Raw genomic sequence first — 25,305 nt, forward strand, 5'->3', positions numbered from 1 at the left:
TTTCAACTTTATTGTAACTTTATTTCCACTTGGAATGATTCCACAGTAAGAGGAAAAAGAAGTTGTCTCAGACATGGCCATTTACAACAGCTGAATATTCTGGTTTTATTGTTTTAATACAAAGAGAGTTCAGCACCTTGAAAACAATCAGGAAAAAGATATTTATATTTTCAGCATTTCTACTGACTAAATTCACCTTTGTTAAGCAGGCATTAACATTTCCTATACAAAGTAAATGAACTGTAAGAACTCTGGTTCGATCTCTGCCTCTGATAAGAACAGATTTAGGTGCATTCCAGAAATTACTCAGTTTCTTTAAAACAGTGATTTGTCTGTAAACTGTTTTCCTCCCTGGGTCTGTTCGTATAATCAAATTCATAAATTTTGTTGCTGCTTTCTTTGTTACCTTAGTTTTACTGCATCTTGCATTCCATGGTATGGAGATATGAAACCATCAGGATGAATGTTCTCAAATTCCATCCAGATCTCAAAAAAAATATAAGTTAACACGAAAAAGTTCATTTGCCATCTGGCCCCAGCATGTCTAAATTACACCAGTATTTGGCTGCAAAGCTGAAGAGCTTTAATTAGAACCAATGAATGCTACCCAGCATCACAAGCAAGAAGTGAATTTTACTCACACAGCTTCACTTAAAAAAATATTTTTTCACAAGCAAACTAATTTCTAACCATCCAAAATGTTTTTTTCACCCTCCTACAAAAGTAGAAGTCATTAATATATAGACGTGTACATTCAGTCAGAACCAGTACTACTTTAGTTGGAAAAAAAATAAAGGAGCCTGAAAGACAGTATAAACCAGCTTTCATTTCCTTCTCATACTGGCAGGACAAATGACAAAAGATGCTTTTACCACCACATCAGTGCCTCTTAGCCAGAGCCTGGTTACACCTTGGGATATATCTAAATTTGCAAAACATACCTAACTTCCACAAACTTTGCTGAAGCTTCTATGCTCCCCAAATCGGCTATAATCCAGGCAATTCTCATCTCAGCATGAGACTTACAGCGCTGACTTTTTATTCTTATTTTTCATCTCATTAAGAAAAAAAATGTTGAGACCTGTTAGTAACCCTTATATGGGAAAGGGTTTTTGATTACCAAGGCTTTCAAGTCAGTCCCAACAGACACAGTGAATAACTTCCAATTATTAGTTGTAGGATGAGCTTGTTTTGCTGAGTGCAGTAGTTCATTCTGCTGATAATTCTTTGTAAAAGAACCAACAGTAAGAAGAGATCAGGCTGTCAATGTGCAGTGTTTAATAATAATGAAAAAAACAAGTTACCTGTTTTAAAGAGCTGTTTTAAGATGGAAAGAATGAACATGAGCTTTACAACCTTTCCACAATACAGAACTTTCAGCTAAATGGAGAAATAAATAACAAGAATATCAAACCCAAATTATGAATTTAATTTTAAAAAAAACTGTACAAAACTTAAATGTAAGAAAATAACTCCACTGAGGTAAAATGAAGTAAAATAACAAACTTACAGAAAGTAAACATTGCTATAACATTGTTGCACTGTATTAGGAACGGTGAAGTGACAACACAGACTCTCTAGCCTCAGTTGCAAAAGAAAGCAAGTTTTATTCTTCCAGATCTTCTTCTATAAACGGTTCTGAGCAGGTCCAAAAAGGTAAAACTCTCATTGGTCATGAAACTAACACATCACCATCATGGGACAGTTAGGAACATTGCCCCTTGACCCTTTCTTACAAGTAAGCAACAACAAACAAACAACACCTGCAAAGGTTGTTTTCCCTCTCCAAGGACTGTTTGGATTCCTTCTTGTGATTTCTCAGGCCAGAGTGAGAGTGTTGTGTACTTGACTTTCCCACATGCTCAAGCTAGTGCCTGAAGCCCAAAAATCTCTTATTTGACCACTGTCAGTCCCCACAAAATATCTCTATTAAATACCATGTCACTGTGTGCTGCCATTGCTTGGTCCTCTCAGAGTTCCACTTTCAGTCAGGATCCTTATAACATTCGGTATATCAATTCCTTAGTTAAAGGCAAACAAACAAACAAAATCAGAAAACAAGCAATTTTATGATAAAATTCACTTAAAAACTTAAAAACAAGTTGTACTGAAACATTCAGATGCTGAGATGAGTTTTGGATCTTTCCTTATTAAAAGAAAAATACCTTAACTGAGAACAATCTGTGCCTGGAAACTGTAACTTTTCTACAATGTACTCATCTTTAGTGTTCTTTTTTTAACCTTTATCATTCCTAAACACATTCTGAGTACACAGGAAACTTCTGCAAAGAGAGGGGTAGTTGACTGAAGATGTGGGAAGTTTAATAGCTGACACTCATTAGAAAGTTGCAAGCAAAAGAAAGACTACTTGTTTCTGATTCATTATTATTTCTATGTTACTGGTCAAATACACTTCTTTCAGGACCTAGTAAATTAAAAATTCTTCCCTGTTGGTATCCACAATACTAGCATTTCTCCACTAATAGCACAGAGAAGATTCTAATTTTCTAATAACAATATGCTTGGTTGTAATTTACTGTCTCTTGCCATGTAAACGTTACTTTGCAAAAATGAGAGAAGAATTAAAAAAAAAATAAATTCAGCAATTATTAGTGCATTTATGGGAAAGCAGCTATTCTGACTTACCATTCCTAAACTGGATCCTGAAAAAGGGTGGGAAAAAAAGAAGTCTCTTCGGCCCTCCTTAATACCTCAAGGTTCTTTGACCCATATAAATCCTTAATATTTCACAGAGCTAATAAATGGTGTTATGTATATTTTTATATATATATGTGTGTTTGTGTGTACATGTATATGAAAATTACCTCTGAAAGCTGGATTTGATGCTGCTATTTTGTGTAGGGTGGCAGTAACTTCCTCAGCATTCATGTTCCTTACACTGTTCAAAAATTCAGTTGTGATGTTGTTCTCGTATGCCGTTTCCAAAGAGCCAGTTGAGAAGTTCTGGGGTTCATCTTCATTGACTGGTAAGAACTGCTCAGCTGATCTGCTGCTTGAGTAGTCTAAAGAAGAGAAATATTATTTTTCAGTAAGAAAGGATTCTGAAGAGCCTTCATTACTTATTTCTCTAGAGAGGATTTTTCAAAACAAGCATTCCCAGTCTGGCACACCAGCATTGCTGGTAGGGTTCACATCTGACTTTGCTACATTTTCAAACCACCAAGAGTCAGGAATGCTTTCGTTACAGAAAATCCTAGAGAAGCGTGGGGAGGTAGGTGAAAGCTATTTCCATTACGCTTACAAAAATGGAATAAAAGTTTCACATCTCTTATATTCAAAGTCACTGCAATTTTTGCTATTACTATTTTAAAAATTGAGGTTTTCAAAAGCTAAACTTTCTCAAAAACTAGAAAATTGACACTACAGAAAAAAAAAAAGGTCACACAAAATAGCTTCATTAGTATTATGGGTATTTTGTCTTTCCAAGCATAGGATTGTACTTCCTAGGTTTACGAAAAACAGCCATTTGTTTCTATCAGAAGAAAATTACCTCCAACAAGCCCAGGATTCTTTGAAAAAATTAATCAGACGTACTGAGGCCAAGTAGCTGGAGTATTCAGGTATTAAAGAGAATTATCCATTCTCTACCACATAACTTTCTACTAACATCTTGATTTGACTAAACCTGAAGGAAACATCTCCTCCATCAAGAAGGGAAAAAATATTGGGGGGGAAAAAAAAAGCCAAAAAGACTTTGAAAGTCTCTTCAGAAATAGTTGCCTTCAAACACAGGAATGTCAGAGTTGGTACTAACTCAATTTCTCCCCAAATCCTACAGTTAAGTAGGATCAATGTGTTTTAATAGTCTTCTCTTTCTAATACAAGTAGAGGATGGGGAAAGAATCCAAAAGTTATTCATTTATGCTACTTGACTCTGGCTTTATTTTCTTTAGTCTCTCTGGCTATTCTCTTAAGCACGGCTTTTAGAAAAGCAGGAAGAAAGGCTTACTATCATTTATGCAAAGTTCGGTGTTAAGATTAAAGCACACTAAAGACTGCAAAGCCAACATTACCAGTGTCAAAGTCATTACTATCTCCTGAAGGCAGGCCAGGCTGTTCTGTGGAATATTCTAGTGCTGCTTCTCCATTATATGCAGTATCTAAGTGGTCCTATGAGTTTAAAAAAAAAAAAAAAAAAGGTCTGAAATCTCATCAGGATAACCTGTTGGAATAACGAGCCACTACATTTTTAATGGTCACAAACCAAATAAAAGACCAATTTTTCTGCTACAAAATCTGCAAAATCAAGTATTTCTTTGCAAATCATAGGGCAAATAACTCCTGTGTATACACTGCCCATCATATCTCTCTATGTCTGAAAAAGCTCTGCATTAAGCAATGAAGTGATACTAATTAAGCCTAATTCTCAACTTGTCAGATCTAAAAAGGAAGCATTTTATACTCAGAATACAAGATTTAGTTAAAAAATTAGCAATTGAAAGATCACAGTTTAGAATAGTAACAAGGCCTAATGTGGGAAAATATTTTGGTCTTCCACAGCTTCTAAGTTAGAAGTCATTTCAGTTAGAACTTCATAGTTTTGTAACATGTCAACAACCTCAGAGAAGCACTCAAGACACCTCCATATGTACTGCCTATGTAAAGATAAGTCTGTCACAAGTAATAGCAGAGAGGGGAAAAACTGGGCTTCTAACAGTGGAAGAAGAATGAGACCTCAGAAAGAAGACTCCAAAGAGTAAGACTAGGGACTGTAAGTTGTATAAGGAAAAAAATTCATGTCACTGATGCGTGATTACAATGTGAATGAAGTGAAGCCTGGGAATAGAAACGGGATACAGAACAGGAGTGTTAGGCAAGTCAGTAGAGATGAGAAAAGCTTAAGTTAGAATTAAAAATGGGTAAAAGTAGCAGAAAAACTTGGATGTAAGGAAAAGCAGGGGAAAAAAGTGACAAGATGACTTTTAGTTTCCATCGTAAACAAAAAAATAAGCAAGCACCATTGTACAGAAACTATTAAGATACAGTCTCTAATACTGTCTACACATCATTTTTTGTTTTATTGAATAATAAAAACACAATCACAAAAATCTACAGGTTTGTAGAACAAAACCAAAACAAAATCCTCATTACTTTGTTTGATGCAGCCTGCTGACGATATTCCACCAGTGCATTTGTGAGAGTCTGTGTAACTTTCAGGATAAATGAAGCATCATCTTCATTCAGTATCTCAAAACTTTGCTAGGGTTAAAAAAACAGAACAAAACAACACACCATGAAACATTTTTCCTCAGAAAAACTGAAGTATCAAAATTTATAAACAACACCTGCAGACACCTCATTTTCTCTGTGGCTCTACCCTTCTGTCAGACTTGGAAGGAATTACAAAACAAATACAGTTTTTATTTTTAAACCCATAAATGGGGGGAGGAAGGTACAATGAAAGAGAATCCTAAGAGAAGGAAGATGCAGCTACACAACACAATCATTTGTGTTTGAAAAGGAGTAACACAAAAATATGCCTGGAAATACATAGAAGATAACACTTTTCCTTAAGTATTTTGATCTCCTGCCAAGACATCTGCATACAAATGAATGTGTACACCTTCACTGAGGCAATCTAGTCATAACCTATTTCTCTAGAATGTAGCAAAGAGCCAGAGTGCTACTGAATTTAAAAATACATGCTGCCTTGCCTTACATTAACCTTCTTTTTCCCTAGAAGTCTGAGGAAAAAGCAGTCTTGAAGCTGTGAAGCTCTACTAGGGAAGCAAGTTCCAGCACCAACAGCACTCACAGAGAGGGCTACATATGCCAACCTCTTGTCTACACCTAGAAAGTTCTGCTGAAAACACTTTCTTGGGGACAAAGAAACAGAACTCCAGGTGTGTCCTAACAGCTCAAAGTCTTCTGGATTAGAAACAAACACCTTTAAACACACCAGACAATGGAAAACAATGGAAAATAAGTAATAAAAACTTAGGGGACAGCGTAACGGGATTGTATTACATTTTTAACACTAACAGTATTTCAGTCTCCTGGTTTGCACAAATTGTACTTAAGATCTTGTCAAAAGCTAGCTGGAAAAAAAAGACTAAATTGTGGCAAGAATATCTTTCCTGTGAGGTAATAAAAGAAATATAGCATGGATAATTATTGGACAGCTTTAGAGAATACAAAGAGCAAGTACAAAAAAGACACCTGTAAAATTACTTTTCACCACAGAAGAAACCTTTGAATCCAACAACAATAGAAACACAATGCAGCTTTTGAAAAAATTACTGTAGCTTCAAGAATAAATGATCTTCACACTTTCCAAAACAGAACACTGTTCAAATCACATTCCCAACAGTCCTCTTTTCCTCTCAGAGGACAATCATACTAAGCAAGAAGATGCCTCAAAACAAATTCAAGTTTTATTAACAAGGTGTAACCTCTATACCTAATAATTCCCTATAAAAAAAAGGAAAAAAAAACATTTTATGGCAGCCAATAGAGCCTGAATTACCATGCAATTCAGTCAAGATCAGTAAAGCAACTATCAGTAAAGATTTCTGTGGAGTTTGTTAGTGCTTTTATGAAAATCACTCTTTCTGTGTGCAAGACCACAACTGCTGCTGATACATCTAACAAACGGAAACTAACATTTTGCCACGCTTATTCACTGTATCACTGCTGTGCATGTGTACATAGTACACATTTTCAACAACTGAACAGAATTCTGGTGTTCTGACACTTATTTTAGAGAGGCAGATTTTGCAGTTATGGCACTCTGGGCCAGGGCAGTGGGGAAAAGCCCTGTTTTAAATACACAGCTTGCATTTAATTTCTTTAAAACCCCTTCCTTTCTACATATCTCTGATATTTGTCTTCATTCTGCTTCTTTCCATTAGTGAATTACATCTTTGCAAATTCCTCATTTGAAAATTATAGACCAGTTATAGAAACAAAGGAGAAAAGAAGTTTAAAAAGGTAATATTACCTACACATGTAGTTAGGGAGTGAAGCTAAGATATAGTTGAAAAAAAATAATTTTCAATACAATTAATTCCTCTGACAGTAGACCAGTACTTTGGCAAAAACAATGTCTAGAAACTTGAAAATTAATAGGCACATTGTAAATTCACTAACATTCATTTTATTCTGAATCCTGCCTTCTGGCAAAATGGTAACCTGTTAGATTACCAGAGTGCCTACATTCTGCCTTTCATTACTTGCTACGTTTTCAACTTAGCAAAACAGTGATTACCTTTTTTTTTTTTTATTTTTTTTTCCAAAAATTATCTTGCAAGATAAAATTTAACACTCACCAAATAACCCAACAGTTCTTCTTGACTAGTGAATTCTTCAGGATTTGCTGTAAGTTCTTGCTGTTTAACATAAAAAGAAAGTGGTCTTGAGATCCATTATATGCAGTAAACACAAACAATAATAATTATGATTGCTCTAAAATGCAAATTATTTGTACCATTATGAAATGTCTACACAGATTTTCATAAAAAAGTAGGAAAAAAACTTGCTAATAGTTTTGCCTTAGTAACTTTGTAGCTAATTTATTGTAATATTAATTTGAATAAGCAAACACCATTGCCAGTTATATATTAATTATTTCCCCAACTATTTGGAAACTGTAGTAACCCGTTAACAGAAAAATATTCACCTGAGCTTCCTTGTTTTCTTCCTCCGATTGTTTATTGGTCTCACACCTTAAAATAGAATAAATAAAACATTCAGTTGGCTGATCCAGCAAAAAGTTGTAGCCTGCCAATAACTCATAATCCATTTAAATTCCTGACACACTACTACTACAGTAGTTCTGACACACTCTGAAAAAAAGGTCACATATTATTTCCTCAGAGAAATCCCAGTCATCCCAGATCATCATAAAAATTATTCATGTGGTCTGGATTTTTTTTTTAGTGTGATTATTTAGCACATAAGCTCTAAAACCCAGAGTTAACAAAAAGCTTGACATTGGTGGTAATAACTGGTTTTTACAAGATTTTTGTACACATTGTACACATAGACAAGGCTCCTAATTACAGCTGGATTTTTATCAGCATTTCACAAACTTGCCTTTAAAATATTCAGCTATTAAAAATCAGTATTTTACAATGCTGTCACACAAATAATGGGCATAAAATGATTAGTATGGCTAAACATTTCTGTGCCATATTTGTGCCATTCTGCCATTACAACTACTACAGATACATTCTATCCCTTTGCAAGCCCAGGAATCAGGGCTGAGAGTAGCTGGGTGTTTGTTAAATTAACCAAAGCCACATAGCTGCCAAGATTAAGCCCTCTTCTGCCTTAAAATGTTTCTTAGGAATCAAAAGTTCAGTAAAAGCAGACGATGATAAAATAATTTACATCTTCAGGTGACTGTTTGTTCAGAAACTTAACTACAAAGAAATGAGGTGTCATAGAAATTCTCAGACAGACTTTGCAGAATCTTTAAGTGGAAACAAGTTGTCAATGAGGATCTGATCTTAATTCTTTTAAGACACTGTACATTGAGTTCATACCTTTTCAGTAGCCGCACAAAAATAAAGAGTAAAGGAACAAGCTGAAGCCCTAATTTAGTAATTAACTTCCAAATCAGTCTCTCACTGAAACACTTGTCTGCTAATAGTCAGCCAGAATCCATCTGAGCCAGATTAAAAGAAAAACATTAAGTGATTCCAAAGGATGCTGTTCTTAAAAGTACAAGACTGCACAGTGAAGATCAGTACCAGGCCTACACCTCAACATCTCCAAAGGTAGATAGCTGAGCTTTTATTCATTTCTTATTCTTCTTCATGTTTTCACAAAGTAGCTCTGATTCAGAACTGTTAGTTATTTGAAAGTCAGTAAGTAAACACAAAGATTCATAAACCTGGACTTGAATCTGGTTTCAGCTGATCATTTTCCATTATGGTTGCTCTAGAGAGGCAAGTCTGAAAAAATGTACTTCAGGAGCATGAAAATTTCTCCTTTAACAATAAACAAGCAAAAGGTGTTAGCCCTCCATGTCTGGGAGAGACATTACTGGTTTAAACTTAGAACACATTCCGAGGGAACACCATTAAGAAAAAAACAAGTAATTGTTGGAACAAAAGTCCTGTGTTTGGGTTGATGCCTGTATACCCCTTACCAAATGCCTTCCCGTGGCTCCTGGTGCTACACAAAGATGACCAATGCTGGAGATGTCCCCCTAAAGGCTGACAGTTACTCAACTCACAACTCTGTTACTAATAAGATGCTCACAAGCAGCCAGCACAGTTTCACCATTTTAAAACACTGCTGCTCCTTTGAAACACTTAGTATTTCTCCAATCATTTGTAAAGAAGAAACCCCAACTGTGTCAACTGATTGTCTGTCATTCCCTTCCAAAATCAGTTCACATACCACCCTACCTGACATGAACCTGTAACAGAGGCAGTTTTAAACCATGAGGAAACATTCTTCTTGAATATTTTGAACAGCACATGACAATTATACCTTAAGGACAACAGTTAAATACAAAAGCCAGCTGCATCCAGAGCAAAGTCTGAGGTCACTTTACATACACAGGCTTTCTGTTGATGACAGAAGTTTACAGCTGAGCACAATTTCAGAAGACATGGATTTTGGTATGCAAATCGATTACAAGCAATGGTCATGAACAACATTTTCCTTTACGTTAATTTAAATGGGTTTGCAGGTGGCGATTTTTTTTTTCTTTTACCCTTCTGTGTTGCTGACTTTGCTGCTTTCAATAGCATTATTAGGTTCAAAGTTTTCATCTGGTTTTGCCTGTTCTTTCTGCCCTTCTTCATTCTCCTCCTGAACATTATTCTCATCTAAAAAAATAAAAAAGTATATTAAGTAATGCTTTTCCAGTGTCTTAATTTGAAAAATATTCTAAACAAAGAATACTTCTAAAGACAGCATCAATAAAACCTAAAGGTGGAGGTATCTTATGAAGAAGTAAAATAAAAATGGAACCTAAAAAAAATCAATAGAAATAGAATATTTTCTTCACAAACACTGGGATTATTCCTTCCTTTGCCACAGACCCCAAGGCCATCCACACAACTGTGCAAGTTCACCTTTACAACTCAGCTGTGGAAGCCTTGAACAGGCACATACAGTAGTAAATAATTCATGCACTGTTAACTGAAGGTTAAAAAAAAAGAAACAATAAAGAAATAATTTTTTCCTCTTACCTTGCATAGGGTCTGTCAGTTTCCCATCTTTATTATCTGTTTTTTCTGCATTACTAAGGGGCGCATCCACATGCTGAACTTTAGCTTTTAAAGGGCTGTCCTCTGCACTGGGAACTAAACAAACATGCTTGAAATGTAGCACAATGGACATTATCTTGATAATGGGTGCTTATACTACTGCACTTCAATTTCACCTTGCTCTGTTTCTGTGCAATAATACTTAAAAACACCAAGAATAATTTTACAAGCATTATTATGTATTAGCATATTAAATACGAACTACAAATCAGCAACAAAGTTTAAACTATTTTATAGCCTGGTTATAATTACATACTTGCATTTCCTAAAATACATAAATACTGTAAATGTAGTAGAGTGTCACAAAATTGCATGCAAAGTAAGACACATTTACCAATGGGTTACAGTCGAGAAATCTCATCTGAATAGGACTCAACTTATTTCAGACCACTTTCTTAGATTCAAAATGGCTATTTTTCCTCTTTGGAGTAGAACACTGCTAATTTAACCTCATTACTTCTATTGAGCTATTTTAAAGTACCATTTACACGCTAATATACATTAAAATTAAGTACATTAGTTTTAATTCAAATCTTTATTTTTCAGGCAATGAGAATCATAGCAAAGTTTAGCCATTTCCTCAAGTGGCATTCAGTCTGTCCACCTGGACAACACTGTAGTGCAATGAATTTTAAAACATTAAACCGAGTGGGGAAATCTCACAGATACCACATTCCTACAATTTTGTGAGTATCAATGGCTAGTAAAACAGAAAATTTTCTTCCAGAGATAAGAGCTATAGCTGTGCTTTAAGAATTCTGTGTGGCTTTCTGTACTGCAAATTAACTACTAGCATAGAGCCCCAACCTGCTCCTATTGTCCAGCTCAGCAAAATGCTTGTGAGTATGTGGCACTGCAGAGACTACCCTGGTCTGATTTAGATCAAAGGAGGACCAAACTAGAAATGGACAATTTGCACCCCACTGAGCACACTTACATTCTTGCCATTTCCTTCTCATTGTTGGAACACCTGTAACAACCTAAAAAGAAAAACCCATGTATGTTTGTTATTTTGTGGATAAAATATTTTTAAGATATTCCATCAGCATTAATTTTATTTTTTTTTTAAGAATATATGACCAGTAGTGTAAAACATGTGTGCAAATACATCAATGGATATTCAATAAGTCAATAAGTTGGTTACCTGGACATTTATTTACCAGAACTAAATTTCTTCTAGAGCTTAGAAAAAAAAAGAAAATTAACAGCTGGTTTCAGAAGATATAGGAGTAAAATTACACACATTTTGTTTAAAAGTTCCTTAAATCAAGAATGGATTGCTATGGATATAATAAACTACCTAGAAAACAAAAAGGTCTAGAAGATATAGATGGAAGTAAATATTTCCATATCTATGAACATAAATCTCAAATAAAATAAAGTCTCAAGTCAAGAAGAAATTTAAGTAGGTCAAATGAAAAAGTTGCTGCCAACAGTCAGCTGCTTTTCTTTTGATCTCTTTTTCAGAAGTTAAAAATGAAGGATATGCAGACAGAAAGGATTTGATAATCTGAAATCTCTCCCTTCTACAGCATTCATTCTTAACTTGATCTTACAGTATTTCAATACGTGTTTTTTTATCAGAAAAGGATAGGTTCAGAACAAGCTCTTGAGCCTAAGTGTGAAACTATCATGCAGAAAGAAACACAGGTCTTTTTTCAGATGGGCATAACACTGCCAGCTTTAACACAGGAACCTTGGGAACTCCATTTTGGAAGGAGACATCTATGCACATTAAGTAACATTAACAAGGGATCTTGTCAACACTGCTTAACAAGCAGGATGCTAACAGAAATTGAAGTTGATGGAGAAAACAAATTTAATGTGCACCATGAAGAACAGTAAGCACCTCAATAAGCTTGTCATGAACCAGCTGGTGGTAAGGTGCACCTTGAGAAGAAACTTCACCAATATCCTGTCCACATAAAGGTATTATAAATAATACTGCATTGTTGGTACCAACAGAGAGCAATATGAAGATTTCTCCACAAGAATATATTTCTAAGGGTGCAGCTCACTAAGAATTTAAGCTTATGGCACTTCTGTGATCCCATAGCACTGCTGATAATCTCATGTCAATTCATGAGAATTCCCACACTTCCATCTGTACTATCAGAAATTCTACCTGGCTCCTCTGAGAATTGCCACAAGCTGCTCACAAAGCAGAAAATATTCTGAAAAATTATAAAGGCAGTTTTCTAGCAACAAAGAAACAACTTATTTTACACACAAAGCTGAGAACTGATTAAATATTAGTATATATATTTTGAATTATTTATGCACTCAGGGAATTTTTGTCCAGAATAATCCTGGAAGAATTACTAAAATGACAAAAAGCACCTGTAATAAAGTTTTAAACACCAGTATTTTCCTACCTTCCAACCATAATGGAAATTACATTCTTTATTTCTTTATTAAAGTTTCTGGAATTCTTAAGAGAAATGTACCTGTATTTGTTTTCTTCCTTCTTTCTTCTCAATTGTTAATCCAACTTGCCTAACTCTTTTGTTCAGTTCAGAGCCTTTACCCTTAACTTCATCAGATTGTGCTATCTCTGGATAATGTTGTCTCTAGAAAATAAATGCAAGTCCTTAAGTCACACAAACTCTTTCCAGATCTACCACAGTTAATAATCATGGGAGATAAATCAACTTCTACATATACATAGCAGAACTTTTTAAAATGGTTATGTACAGAGTAACTTAGGGAACTGAAGCCAAATCTTCAGTTCAAAATCGAGTTGACACTGAATGCTGAACTGGTTGCACCAGGCTTTGCCTGCTTGTGTCTAAAAACATCTGGAGAGAGAGATTTCCCCCTTTTTCTGGACAACCTGCTCCAATGTTTGACTGCCCTCAGAGCAAAAATTTTATGTCGAGTAGGAAAATCCCCTGATTGAATTTATGTTCCTGCCAAGAAGCCCCAAAAAGGGTCTGGCTCTGCCTTCTTAATAACCTCCTCTGAGGTACTGTAGAGTTACTGTTAGATCATTCTGACACTTCTTCTTCTCCAGCCAGAAGAAACCCAATTACCTTAACTTCTCTTCATAGTACAAGTGTGCTTCAGCCCCCTGACTATCTTGGCAGCTCTCCACCGGACTAGCTCAATTTCATAAATAGCTTCCTTTTTGCACTAGCACAAAACTGAACACAATACCCTGGGGATATGGCCTAGCAAGGATCAAGAACAGGGGAACAATCACTTCCTTTGATTTACTGGCTGTACCCTTGTTAATAGAGCTTAGCTTGCTGCTAGCCTTCACTGACATAAGGGTACACTACTTATCCTGAGCTTGTTATCCACCAGGATCCCCAGGCTCCTTTTTCAGCAGAACAAATTCCAGTCATTTAGTCTCCTGTCTTTTTCTGCTACCTAGGGTTAATCCAGCTCAGGTTCACGACTTAAAAGTTATCCTTCATAAATTATTATATTTTTATAGTATTTAGGAATTTAGCAGAGATGCAGTTAACAAGTGTAAGATTCAGAATTGCAGGAAGTTGCAAGTAAGAAAGAAATGCAATAGCTGAGAACATCAAAACTCAGCATATATGTCTGTATTAATGACCAGAAACAGCATGGTGTTTATGAAAGACATCACTGCAGATTCATAGCAGCACACCAACATTAGGCCTAAAGCTGCCCCAAAATACTGTGTGAACTCAGCTATGACTTTAATTATGCTGAATATAATACCAATTTTGAGAGACTTTTATGGGAAGTATCAAAATACTTTTCAGACTATTGCCTTCTCAGTTTTGTTAAAGCCCATCCTAAGTCAATAGACTCAATCAAATACTCAAAGACTGGAGAGCCTCATTTCTCTAAACATATCGGAAATGATAATGTGTTTGAATGTTTGTGAACTGACATGAACCTGAAGAGCTTTGTCATAAAACAAGCAACAGAACAGACATGTCTTGTCCAGCCTCAAAACAGAATAAAAGTTGGGTTCCCACCCCACCCACATCCCCCCACCCGATTCCAACTCACAGTATCTAATAATCTAATATGTATCACATCATCTAATACGTATCACGTTCATTTATAAATATATTCCTTTTAAAGCATCTCAAAGATAGAATACTTTCTTCACTGATTCTGTTCTTTGACATAATACAAAAATCAGTCAAACATCTATTTCTAGTCTGTTTTAGCTATAGATTTCATTACTGGTTGACCAAAACAGAATAAACTAAACTCAGTTTCAAGCAATGGACACAATGGACAGACATACAGATCACAGACGATAAGAGTTTTAAGTTTATTCATCACAGGTGCACAATTGCAATACAAGATTTTCACAAAAGCTAATGCAAAACCTTAATTTTGATTTTTTAACAAAATCAAAATACGATTGAAAAATTCTCTCCTTAAATTATTACATTAAAACAAACAAACAAAAGAACTTACCAAGTATGCCAGTCTGTGCTTGGAACCACAAACATGCATGAACATGTTACTCAGTCCTGTTTTACAGTAGCATAGTTGACATTCATAGAGAAAAGGAATATTGTCTTTTGTTCGGTATTCTATTATGTAATTAAGTCCTGTATTGAAATAAAACGCAAACAGCTTAGGAAATTTTACATTTGCTGGAACAAATCATCAATGCTTGTTGCAAAAGAACTGATCTTGCAGAGCTGACATATAAGGAAAAGATTACTACTGCATGTCAAATACATCAATGAAGACTTCTAGAACCATCAGATACTTTATCTTTTGGGTGTCTAGACTTTTTGGACATCAAAGATATAAAACTGATGTTTTTAGGATGTCTTACGTTTACCACATGTTGGGGGTTGGGCGTTCTTCCTTTTGTTCTGTCTCACCTATGGAATTTTTTGCCCATTAGTTTCGGGAAAAACCTGATTGATGGTACTTAGTGGGTGCTTGCGAAACACAGGGAGTTTAGCTGGCCAAGGGGGAGGGCGGGGGCAGCTGGGGCTTGATGGTTTCTTGGGCTGGAGACGGAGACACTCTCAGAGCTGTTGTGGAGAGAAGGGAATTCGCCATCACCCAGACGGAGCTGCTGCTTATTCTCCTTCTTCCCTCTTGGTTTGTGGCCTTGCACCAACCCTGTCCTGCCGGGACATGTGGCAGTGCCAGCCACCGCCATGGAGCTGCTGATCCACCTCAGCCACCGGCCCGGGATCTCAGCTCATCCCTGCTGTTCCAGCCGACTGTTCCTCAGAGCCCTGCAGGAGCACCGGGACTGCCCGCCCGAGGGGGTTTGTGAAGCAGAACCTCTCCTCCATCCCTTCCCATCTCAGTCGAGAAAGCTGTCACGGGGTCCCTGGTTCTGTTTTGTTGTTAATGCTGTAGTTATTGTTGTTTGTTTGGCTCATTATACATACTAGTAAAGAACTGTTATTCCTATGCCCAGATCTCTGCCTGAGAGCCCCTTGATTTCAAAATCATAGTAATTCGGAGAGAGGGGGTCTACATTTTCTTTCCAAGGGAGGCTCCTGCCCTCCCTAGCAGACACCTGTCTTCCAAACCGAGACACCATATAAGACTCAACAATTTTTAAAAAAAATGCTAAAAAATAGTAGCAACAATTATTTTTTTACTATTTAGAATATATCTTAATATATGTCCCTGGTATTTTTTTCTGTCAACTCCTATCTCCCCTCCATTGGATGGGATAGCTAAAATTGCAAAGAGCCGCACTGATCTTTTAAGTTAAAGTTAATTTCTGTCATATCACTTTAGATTCTTCCTAGAGGATATTGTCAACATGAGATACCTAAATAAATTGGTTTCAGGCCAAATTAAATTATTTTGTCACTATGATCTATCACTTCCATACCATACTATTGAGTACCCAGTGTACCCATAAGAAGATTTCACTACCTAATTTTACATTTTTAAAAACTCTCTAAAGGTAAATATCACAAAACCAGCAATTAACAGCAATAAAAGCTCTCACCAAGTGCAGGCTCAGAATCTTTACACGTATTAAGCTGGTCTTCCAATGTCTGTGCATGAAACTTCTCTGGTCCATGAAACTTCTCTGGCTCCAGTGGCACTGTAAGAAATTCACATACAAGTGGATCCCTTTTCATACCTGATACCACATCACAAATTAAGTCAGTTATTATAAAACATTTTAAAAAAAATATACATTATAAAACTTTTTAAAGCATTTGGGTTGCAAAAATTAAATATTATTACAAAATATTACTGTAAATTGAAAGTACAATGATCAGAAATTAATTCCCAATGACCTGCTAAGATCTAGACATCACTTGTAATGCTGTACTTCAAAATTTTTTATTTCTTCCACTTTTTTTTTTTTCAGGGAGGTGTGGGGAGAGGCATTAAACACTTACCAAAATCAGGGAGTTTTGCAGGTGTTTTCACTTTCTTCCCTAAGCAACTTTCTGTTTTAACTAAAAGAAACCAAAAAAAAAACAAAGAAGAAAACAAAAGAAAGAACTCGAAAGAAGTGGAAATAAAATTGTTAGTACAACTGAAAGAAAAATTTTGTAAAATAACTGACTAGTTTATAAAAAACTTTTTGAGCTTTTTTTGATATGGGAAAACTAAACTATGTTACCAATGACACTGGTGTCATTAGCACCATGCTCCAGGACAAAAAACATTCACACCAAACAACAACAAATTTATTTAATGTCAAGCAATTAAATGAAGTCAGAGAGGAAGATCAATCAAGTTCAATGCCTCTAAACATTTCAGGGCATCCAGGAATTTCAGGACATTTTGCAGCATACAGCTGCTAAATATTTCATCACTTAAATTTCCTTTACAGTCCAAACAAAAATTCTCAGACCAAGAACTATGGTAGGTCCAATGACTACATCTGACTTGAACAACTAATTTCAATTCTAGGAACAGTGAACTGTAGAAACCTGAAAATACATTTTGGTGCATCATGAAACCAAATTAGGAGAACAATTGTGAATGTAGTTAGACCTTCATTCCTTCTGGAACTAAACCAGTTCATCAAGACCCAGAGAAGGTTTAATGATTTATTAAACCTAATAAAAATGTCTTCATTAGCTGAAGCAAATTAACCCATTTTTAAAAACAAATATAAAGTATATATAATATTTCTACATGCTTTAAGAAGCATAGGTTTTTAAATTATATTTTAAATTTCGAAGGTCTCTAATGCCTTGAATTCTTTAGGGTTTCTCAAAAATTTAATGTAAGTGATTTTTAGTATCCTAGTTATCACTTGTTAATCAACTTTGCATACCTCTTGCTCATGTTACTGATTGATTGGGTAGTTATATCATTAAAAAACACGAGACAGGTCTTAAAGCACAAGTCTTGAGAAAGTCTTTTTCTTATTTGCTTCATAAACTACATTGGGGTGGGGAGAAAGATGGAGGCGCAGAACACAGCAGGAAGCAAAAAATCTTGCACTTACACATGCCATGAAGTTTCAATGCTTCTTCAACCTGAGTTACCAAGTTATCAACCAACAAGGAAGAAAGACACTTGAGAGTCAAAAAACAACAATGCAAAGCTTTTTTTATATATTAAATAAGTTAGATTAATACCAACAGCATTGAGTATCTCAGGTGAACAATTACATGAAAATGAAAAACTAAAAACATCCTCTTTTCTTCTGGAGATTGTCAATGATTTAAGTAACTCCTTTCTCCCCTTATTAACAGCCAAATATTCTCATGTACTGTCCTTACTAGACAAAAAGTTACAGCATTTTCTGACAGGACTAATGTAGAAAACCAAGTTCTACTTTATCACAGTAGAAAAGACATTAAATTAGCAAAACTAGTTAAATATCTGAAATTGTATGTTTCAACACCACATGAAAAACTAGTTTTCAAACCCCATAGTCTATTGCTAAATAAATTGGTAAAATCTCAAAAAGGTGCATTCAAAAACTGATCTTACCGTCTTGTGCTTTGCTCCAAGGAAGTGAGTCTGCAAGTTTAATGCAGAAGAACACCAGATTTTGCAAATCTAGATTAAAGAGAAGTGTTTCTAGCATTGCACACAGACCAAGAGAAATAAAATACCACTGATACCAGAACAGATCTACTATCAAACTGTTGGTATAGGTTAAGTTCTATAAAAGTACTACTATTTCAAAGACGAACTAGAGCAGCCTCCTAAAACTGAATTTTATAAGGTTCCAAGACCACCAAAACACAGTGGAATGAACCAGAATCCCCACATCATGTAAGAATTTCAGACGCTCCAGAACTCTGCAGCTATCTCATAGCACTTTCTGTGTAGGCATGTGTGGATAAGTGAAGACAGATCCAACACCTTCCTCACACACTCTAGAGGGCACGCACAGCATAATTGTGACAAGCCAGGACACACCTGCCTGAGGTGAGCCAGTTCCCCTCAGTGCTGCATCCACACTAACATGCTTACTCTGATCAGTTTGGAGCCTGCCTCGCTCACTTTGGAAAACTTCCCTGTCACAGCTGTTTTATGCCTAGGCCAGCTCAGAACGCGAGCAGTCTAGGTTTAAATTCACATGTATGAACAGCAGCAGCCTAATTACCTTCTTCTCATCAAAAAATCCCAGTATGCTTTAAAAAAACAGCAATAAACCTGACAACCAGAGAGATCAGGATTTTTTGTTCTGAAAAGGACCTACGCTTAATCATGCACTTTTAAAAATAATGTCTTTATTTTGAAACATAATATTATTCATTTTAACAATAATTTTAATATAATAATTTTAGTAAGAAATTCTTAACACACATCCAAGTCAAACATAACAAAGCCAACAAAATAAGTTCAGCTCCAGTGCTATTTTTCAAGCTTGCTCAAGAGAAAAAAAGAATGTTCACACTTGGTTTAGTACAATTTCGTTCCCCCAAAATTACTTTGCATTAGCTACAATCTTAAGTAATGTAAGTAATGTAATGTAATGTAAATAATACTTACATTGCAGTAAAAGGGGTTTACTTGCTTCTTTATTTCATTTTCAGGGTCCATATTGAGTCTTTAGATGATAAAAAAACTCTAGGAAAATCGCAGAAAGATTGCAAACTTTTGTTTTAGCTTCACAAAATTATTTATATTTTTGTTCCGCCTATATGAAGGCTGGGCACATTCCAGCTTTAATTTGTGCCTCGCCTTGAGTTATATTCAACCTTTAAACTTCCAGGCTAATGATCCCATTTTCAAACCGAGAGCAGAACTACAGCATGGAAACAACTGTACTCCGCGAGCTTCCCTCGGGAAACATTAACGTCACCAGAAGATTACGCAGAACAAAAACTAACGAAACAAAACCTAACCCGAACCATTTAAAGCTTCCCCCTTCTCTCCTGGGACAGGACCGGGGCCATGGGCTGGGACGGATGACAGACACACCGGGAAGAGCCAGCACGCAGCGCCCGAGGCGTGCCTGGGGAACAGGAGGCACACGGCGGGGCCTGGGAAAAGGACACGCTCCCACACGAATCGCGGCGGCGGAGGAAGGGGGGAAGGAAGTAAAGGAGGGGGGGAGGGAAAGGAGCGAAGGAAGGGAAGCAGGGAGGCCCTGAAGCTCCAAGCCCCACGCCAAGAGCGGCATCACGCCGGAGAGCGCCCTTCCCGGCACTTCCAGCCCCGCCGAGGAGGGCACAGACATTGCTCCCGCCGGAGCCGGGAGACGGCCGGGCCGCCGCCGCGCACAACTCACCCCAGCGGGCCGGGCGCGTCAGCGCCCAGAGCCCGGAGGAGCTGAGGGCGCTCCCCGCCGCCGCACCGGAGCCTGCCACCGATCCGCTTGCGGGCGGGAACTGCGCCAGGCCGGGCACGGAAGAGGCACGGAAGGGTGGCGGGAGTCCCGGTACCGCGGCCCTGAGCTCGGCGCCGTCGGGCGGGGACGGGGCGGCCGCGGCACCCCCGGCCCTTCCCGCGGCGGCCGCTGGGGGCGCTGGCGCGCAGGCGCGTCGGGCCGGCGGGCGCTGTCGGAGGTAAAGCCCGAGCTGGGTCCGGGGCCGCCGCACCGGGGCGGGGATTCCCCGTCCCGCTCCGCTCCGGGGCCCTGCGATCGGCATGCGGATGGGCACACCGCGCCAGGGACGTGCGTCCCGAGAACTCCGCCCGCGCCCGGTGCAGGCGGGGCTGCCCACCCCCTTCCTGGCGGCCGCCGGGTGTTCGCACGCCGCTCCGCACAGCACACACACGCACACACAACACACACTCGCGCATCTCCCCGCGGCCGCCTGCCCGCAGCGCCGCCGCACCCGCAGGCCCGGGATCGCCCGGGCCCGGCTGTCCCCGCGGCGCGGCGGTGTCTCCCGCGGGAGAGGCCGGCGCCCCGCCGCCCGTGCTGCGGCGGGCGGGAATCCAGCGCGGGGTTTGCGGGGAGCTGGAGGGAGCGGTGCCGGCGGCCTGCGGGCGGGGAGGTGAGGGAGGCGGGGAACGAGGGAGCGAGGGAGGGAGCCGAGGGGCGCTTTGTTACCAGGAGCCGGCGGGGCCGCAGGGTGGGGTTGTCCCCGCCGCCGGCGCCCGTCCCCGCGGGCGCTGGGTGACAGCGGCCGCCCGCCCGCCGAGCCCCCCCCGCCGCCGCCGCGGCTGATGCGCCCGCACCGCGCCGCAGCCTCCGCGCCCGCCCGGCGGGGAGCCGCCGCCTTTGTGGAGCCGGGACCTGCTCTCCATTCTCCTTCGTGCAGAAGAGGAGCCAGCGAGGAGACTTAAAAAAAAAAACCCCACCAAGCTCGAGTTAATGTTTGAGAAGTTCGGGTGCGGGAGAGTCTGGTAGGATTACTACATTATGCCTATTTTTGATGGATTTCTGGCAGTCGTTCGGAATAACAACCTGCATCCATTACCTTGCTTGCGGGAAGTGCTTTGGATGTCCTCCATAGGTAGCGGGATGACCCGCTTAAAACCTATCTGTGTGTTTCTATAGTATAATATGATACGGATACGTATACATTTTAATATCTTTCCGTGTATAGCTATATAAAATCTGGCAAGAGAAATTTGGGTAAAGTACTGTGAATTTTACTAATAGATTATCTTGTTTGTTTGCTGGATGGTCCATGATAACATCATTTGTATTAATGGGTAGGGGGAAGCACCCAAGGAGGTGGGATTTTTTAAAAATCTGATTAAAACACATTTTTATGGGCATAGATCTCATTCATATTTGCAATGTGCTCTTAATTACCTAGTGAATTCAAGTCTCAAGGTAGGCAGGGTCAGGCCTGGAGCACTGATAGAAGCTTGGTGAGGAAAACCTAACATTTGAGGGAGAAGAACACTGTTTACTGCTGGTTCTGTCATTCAAATGAAATATAAACCTGTTGTGACTAGTTTGGGTCATTGCATTTCCATGCCTTTCTTTGGTCCTCTAGCACTGGACGAAAAGGACAGAATTATGATGGATATCCAGTGTTGTTAATTACTGGCTGATTAGATTTAGAGCTTCACCTGCAATTTACATTGGAGACATAAATTTTGTTTTTATCAATCCTGGAATATTTCTGGTAGTAATTCTGTTGGTGCTGGTCAGTGAACTTCATTTTCACCCCACAAGTGATCACAGTTTGCTAATGAACTCTTTTCTTTAGGTTTGGTTAGTGTAACCTTTTTAACAATTGGGGTAAATCTTCCACCATAACTTTCTGTCTTCATTTTCTTATGGCTAAAAAAAACATTTCATGGACTAAAAATGCTCACACGTGCCAACTTAAACCAAATTTCTTCCTTTTGCTGGGCTTCTTTGCAACTGATTGGAGCTTGGGTGTCTATTTAGATGCGTGCAAGTAAAATAATGCACGTGTGTGGCATTTTTATGAACATATGTGCATTTCCTAACTTGTGTAAATTTTTTTCAAGCTATTCTTCCAGCAGATCACATCACATGCCTTATAGTCTTTAAAAGAAGAATGCTGCACAACATTTCACAGTAAAGATGAGGAGCTGAGAAATATTTCTGTTATCTTAAAGCTGTAGAGGTTTGTATGAGAGGACAAATACTTAGAACACTGCTTTGTTTTAAGGCACGTTTTGAATTGAGTCATGCCAGGAGGAGATATTTAGGATAAAGTGCTTTCTTACTGCATGTGTATTGGTGCCTAGGCACCTGTAAGAGTTAGAGAAGCTTTCTAGTCTTTGTTTCTTAAAATTTACTTTGCAGCTGTCTTCACGTGCCCACACAAATCAATCTGGTTTATGGGATGAGCTATACACAGTAAACTACTTTGATTTCAGCAGATTCCTACCTGCTAAATTATATCTCAGGCATATGTCCTAGAAGGACTGCTTAGCCTCAAAATGGAAATTCTGTGGGCTTGTAAGAGTCCTTTCTCATAATCTGCAGAGGAGCCAGTGGGCTGCAAGAAGGTGAATAACATGCATAAAGAAAAAAGAGGTGAATATAAATACATGGTGCTGTTTTGACGCAACTTCTCGGTATTCTAAATTCTCATGACATCTCAGAGTGCTTTCTTGTTCACCTAATTGCAAATGGGTTTTAATACATTGAAAAGTAGGCTAAACATGTAAGAGCTTGAGAAGAGTCTTCCAAAACTCTTTTTCTTCTGTGTATTAAACTACCCACACCAGTTCTTGAGTTCCTTGATGCATCCTAGATCATAATCCTGACTTCTTCACTGAAAGGACACAATACAATGTGTATGTTTAGGAAACAAATACGAGGAAAACAAATACTAGGAATGTGATTTTTGTAAGGAAAGACTGATATATTCTTCTCAGAGTAGGACTTATGTTGCAATTCTTTAATATTTAGTGTTTGAACTTATGACTGGGGATCTCAGATGCTACCACTGTAAAAAAATAATAGAAGTAAATTACAGTGTGGTATGAAAGTGATAATTAAATTTTCTCCATCCATGAAAGATGAGCTTTAATTCTAGTACATCACTTGGTAATATATCAGAAGTCATATTTATAAATGTTTATAGAGATTCATTTTTGATGATTATGATGTCAGATATTTACTGACATCAGCTGATCTCAGCCAGTCTGTGGAGCTAGATATTGAGCACCTGGAATACAGAAGTCCTAGAAACATTGTTTAACTTTTTGAATGTAGTCTCCAAAGTTCTGAAAATCCAGTTTTTCTAAATAAAAGGATCTTCTAAATATAAACATGTAACGATTTTTGTCTGAGATTCTCTCACCTTTTCAAAACTAGAAGTAAGATTTACATGCATCAGTGGAAGGTAGAATCAGTCCTTTCTAACCACATGGATTGATCCCTGTTTTTCAGGGTCATAAGCTATTGAACCGTGCAACTTACGGGTGGGACTGCATTTTCACTCCATTCCTTGGTGGAATTGAGGCTAAGATAGAGAACCAATATTTAGTCCCAAGAATTTCATTTCAGCAGCTGCCTAAAGCAACTTAATCGTTTGGAATGGTGCAGTAAGTATGTAAGTAAAGTAGATTAATAGATAGAGGCTGATTCCATTATAGGTCTCTTTTATTTTACTTATTCTCAGAGTGGTTTCATGGAGAGAACTTGCCATTTTTCAGTATCTTTTCAAGAATGTCAGTTTCCTGACTATGTTTTGGTTGTTTTTTTTTTTCCTAATTTATATTTTATTTAAGGATCTACTGAAGCAAATTCACTCCTATTAGACCTAGACATTATAATGACTGGTATGTGATGAAAAAAGTTTCTTACACCTAGTTTGTTCTGTGACTTTATAACTGTTTAAGAATTCCTGTCACCAACGTGGGGGGTGACTTAAGTTTTCACAGACCATAAAAAATAACTTGATACAGTGTGACAGAGGAAATACTGGATCAAGAAACTCTCTTCCTTATGCTCAGCCACCCAGCTCTCTTTTTTCTTCCTCCTTTTGCTTTCATGTAAAATAAATCAGCTCTTCTATGAGCCGTAGCACTATTACACTCTATTTTCCTATGGATCTTTCCCTCAGTCCCCTAGATCCTGTCTGCTGCAAAAACTTCATCTTTCCCATGTCCTTGTGACACCAGGATTTGGTAAGAGAGAGCAGAACTGTGACTATCCAGGACCCACATAGGTGCCAGCTGCCCCAGCTGCTGGATGTGGCCGGAGATAACCAGTCACGCACTGACAGAAAGTGCAAACCAAGTGTTTGCCGCCTTTTTCAGTAGGGGTGCAACTTAGCTACTGACTTGACCTAGACTCTTACTTATTTCTATTCACTTTGCTTCAGTTTTGCTATTCCAGGCTTTGTTTCACTGTGTCCCCAGTTCTTTGACTACTTTGTTTTGCTGGTGTCATGGTTTAACCCCAGCCAGCAACCAAGCACTGTGCAACTGCTTGTTCACCCCTTGCCCAGTGGGGTGGGGAGGAGAATCAGAAAAAAAGTAAAACTTGTGGGTTGAGCTAAGAACAGTTTAATAATTGAAACAACATAAAATATAATACTAATACTAATAATAATAATTGTGGTGAAAAAGAGAGGGGGAGAGAGTAAGATAACTCAAGAGAAACAAAAGATGCACAATACAATTGCCCACCACCTGCAGGACTTGGCCAACTCCCTCCTCATTTATACACTGAATATGACATTTTATGGTATAGAATGTCCCTTTAGGCAGTTCAGATCAGCTGTCTTGGCTGTGCTCCTTTACAGCTTCTTGTGCACCTGCTTTCTGGCGGAGCACAGGGAACTGAGAATCCTTGACTTTGAACAAGTGCCACTGAGCAACTGCTAAAACATCCATGTGTTATCAGCAGTATTCTCTTTAAATCCAAACCACAGCACTGTACCAGCCTCCAGGAAGAAAATTTAGTCTGTCTGCACTGAAACCAGGGCAGCTGGGCTTTGTCATATTTTATGGGCTATTCGAGAGAGATGCTGTTTTTATGTCAGGCTTGGGGTCTCATTTCACTATTAGCTTGTCTGTTAACTTGCTTTAAAAATATAAGTAGTTACCTTTACTGAAAGAGATGGGAATAACTGGAAGTACTAAGATGTTTGGAGGAAAGGAGCTACAAGGATGCCGCAAAGAAAGTGGAGTTAAGGAAAAATATATTGAGAGGAGGAAACCTGATGGTGATATCTAGAGCATTATCAAGGAATGTTATGAGAGTAGTAATAGAAACAATGTGCAAAAGATTAGAAAATTAATTTTGGGAGAATCC

At 38.3% G+C, this 25,305-nt stretch overlaps 2 protein-coding genes across 11 annotated transcripts in view; one reads left to right on the forward strand and one right to left on the reverse strand.

Moving 5' to 3' along the window:
- Window positions 1–20,744, reverse strand: LOC111925291 (uncharacterized). Of its 2 annotated transcripts, none has more exons than XM_086895341.1 (17): window positions 20,656–20,744; window positions 19,146–19,223; window positions 18,135–18,203; window positions 17,644–17,674; window positions 16,580–16,639; window positions 16,177–16,275; window positions 14,658–14,794; window positions 12,695–12,817; window positions 11,185–11,227; window positions 10,170–10,283; window positions 9,689–9,803; window positions 7,640–7,685; window positions 7,290–7,349; window positions 5,113–5,220; window positions 4,035–4,131; window positions 2,826–3,023; window positions 1–2,021 (listed from the first exon to the last, which is right to left on the reverse strand). In XM_086895341.1, the coding sequence occupies exons 2-17, from the start codon at window positions 19,194–19,196 to the stop codon at window positions 1,942–1,944; spliced, it is 1,431 nt and encodes a 476-aa protein (XP_086751467.1). In that variant the 5' UTR covers window positions 19,197–19,223; window positions 20,656–20,744; the 3' UTR covers window positions 1–1,941. The 2 variants fall into 2 exon arrangements, with proteins under 2 accessions (XP_086751467.1, XP_086751458.1); XM_086895332.1 differs by lacking the exon at window positions 20,656–20,744 and adding an exon at window positions 19,888–20,142.
- The window catches only part of MSANTD3 (Myb/SANT DNA binding domain containing 3), a 10,007-nt gene continuing 4,828 nt past the window's right edge, over window positions 20,127–25,305 (forward strand). The window contains exons 1-4 of one of the 9 annotated variants that reach the window (XM_086895401.1): window positions 20,127–20,164; window positions 20,794–20,951; window positions 22,038–22,156; window positions 23,434–23,596. The gene's annotated coding sequence lies outside the window, so the exon portion shown is untranslated. Of the gene's footprint in view, window positions 20,165–20,704; window positions 20,952–22,037; window positions 22,157–23,433; window positions 23,597–25,305 lie in introns of those variants that run through there. The other 8 variants (XM_086895386.1, XM_023921713.2, XM_086895394.1 and 5 more) reach the window with 8 other exon arrangements.

Source organism: Cyanistes caeruleus, chromosome 1 (genome assembly GCF_971803275.1).
Source record: "Cyanistes caeruleus chromosome 1, bCyaCae1.hap1.1, whole genome shotgun sequence".
Classification (NCBI taxonomy): domain Eukaryota; kingdom Metazoa; phylum Chordata; class Aves; order Passeriformes; family Paridae; genus Cyanistes; species Cyanistes caeruleus.

Excerpts from the sequence above, each read along its gene's own strand:
- LOC111925291 (XM_086895341.1), bottom strand. The coding sequence starts at position 19,196 with ATGGACCCTGAAAATGAAATAAAGAAGCAAGTAAACCCCTTTTACTGC. Across the intron at positions 16,276-16,579 it reads TGCAAAACTCCCTGATTTTG|TGCCACTGGAGCCAGAGAAG; the intron begins GTAAGTGTTTAA and ends AATTTCTTACAG. Across the intron at positions 4,132-5,112 it reads AGCAGGCTGCATCAAACAAA|GACCACTTAGATACTGCATA; the intron begins GTAATGAGGATT and ends TTAAACTCATAG.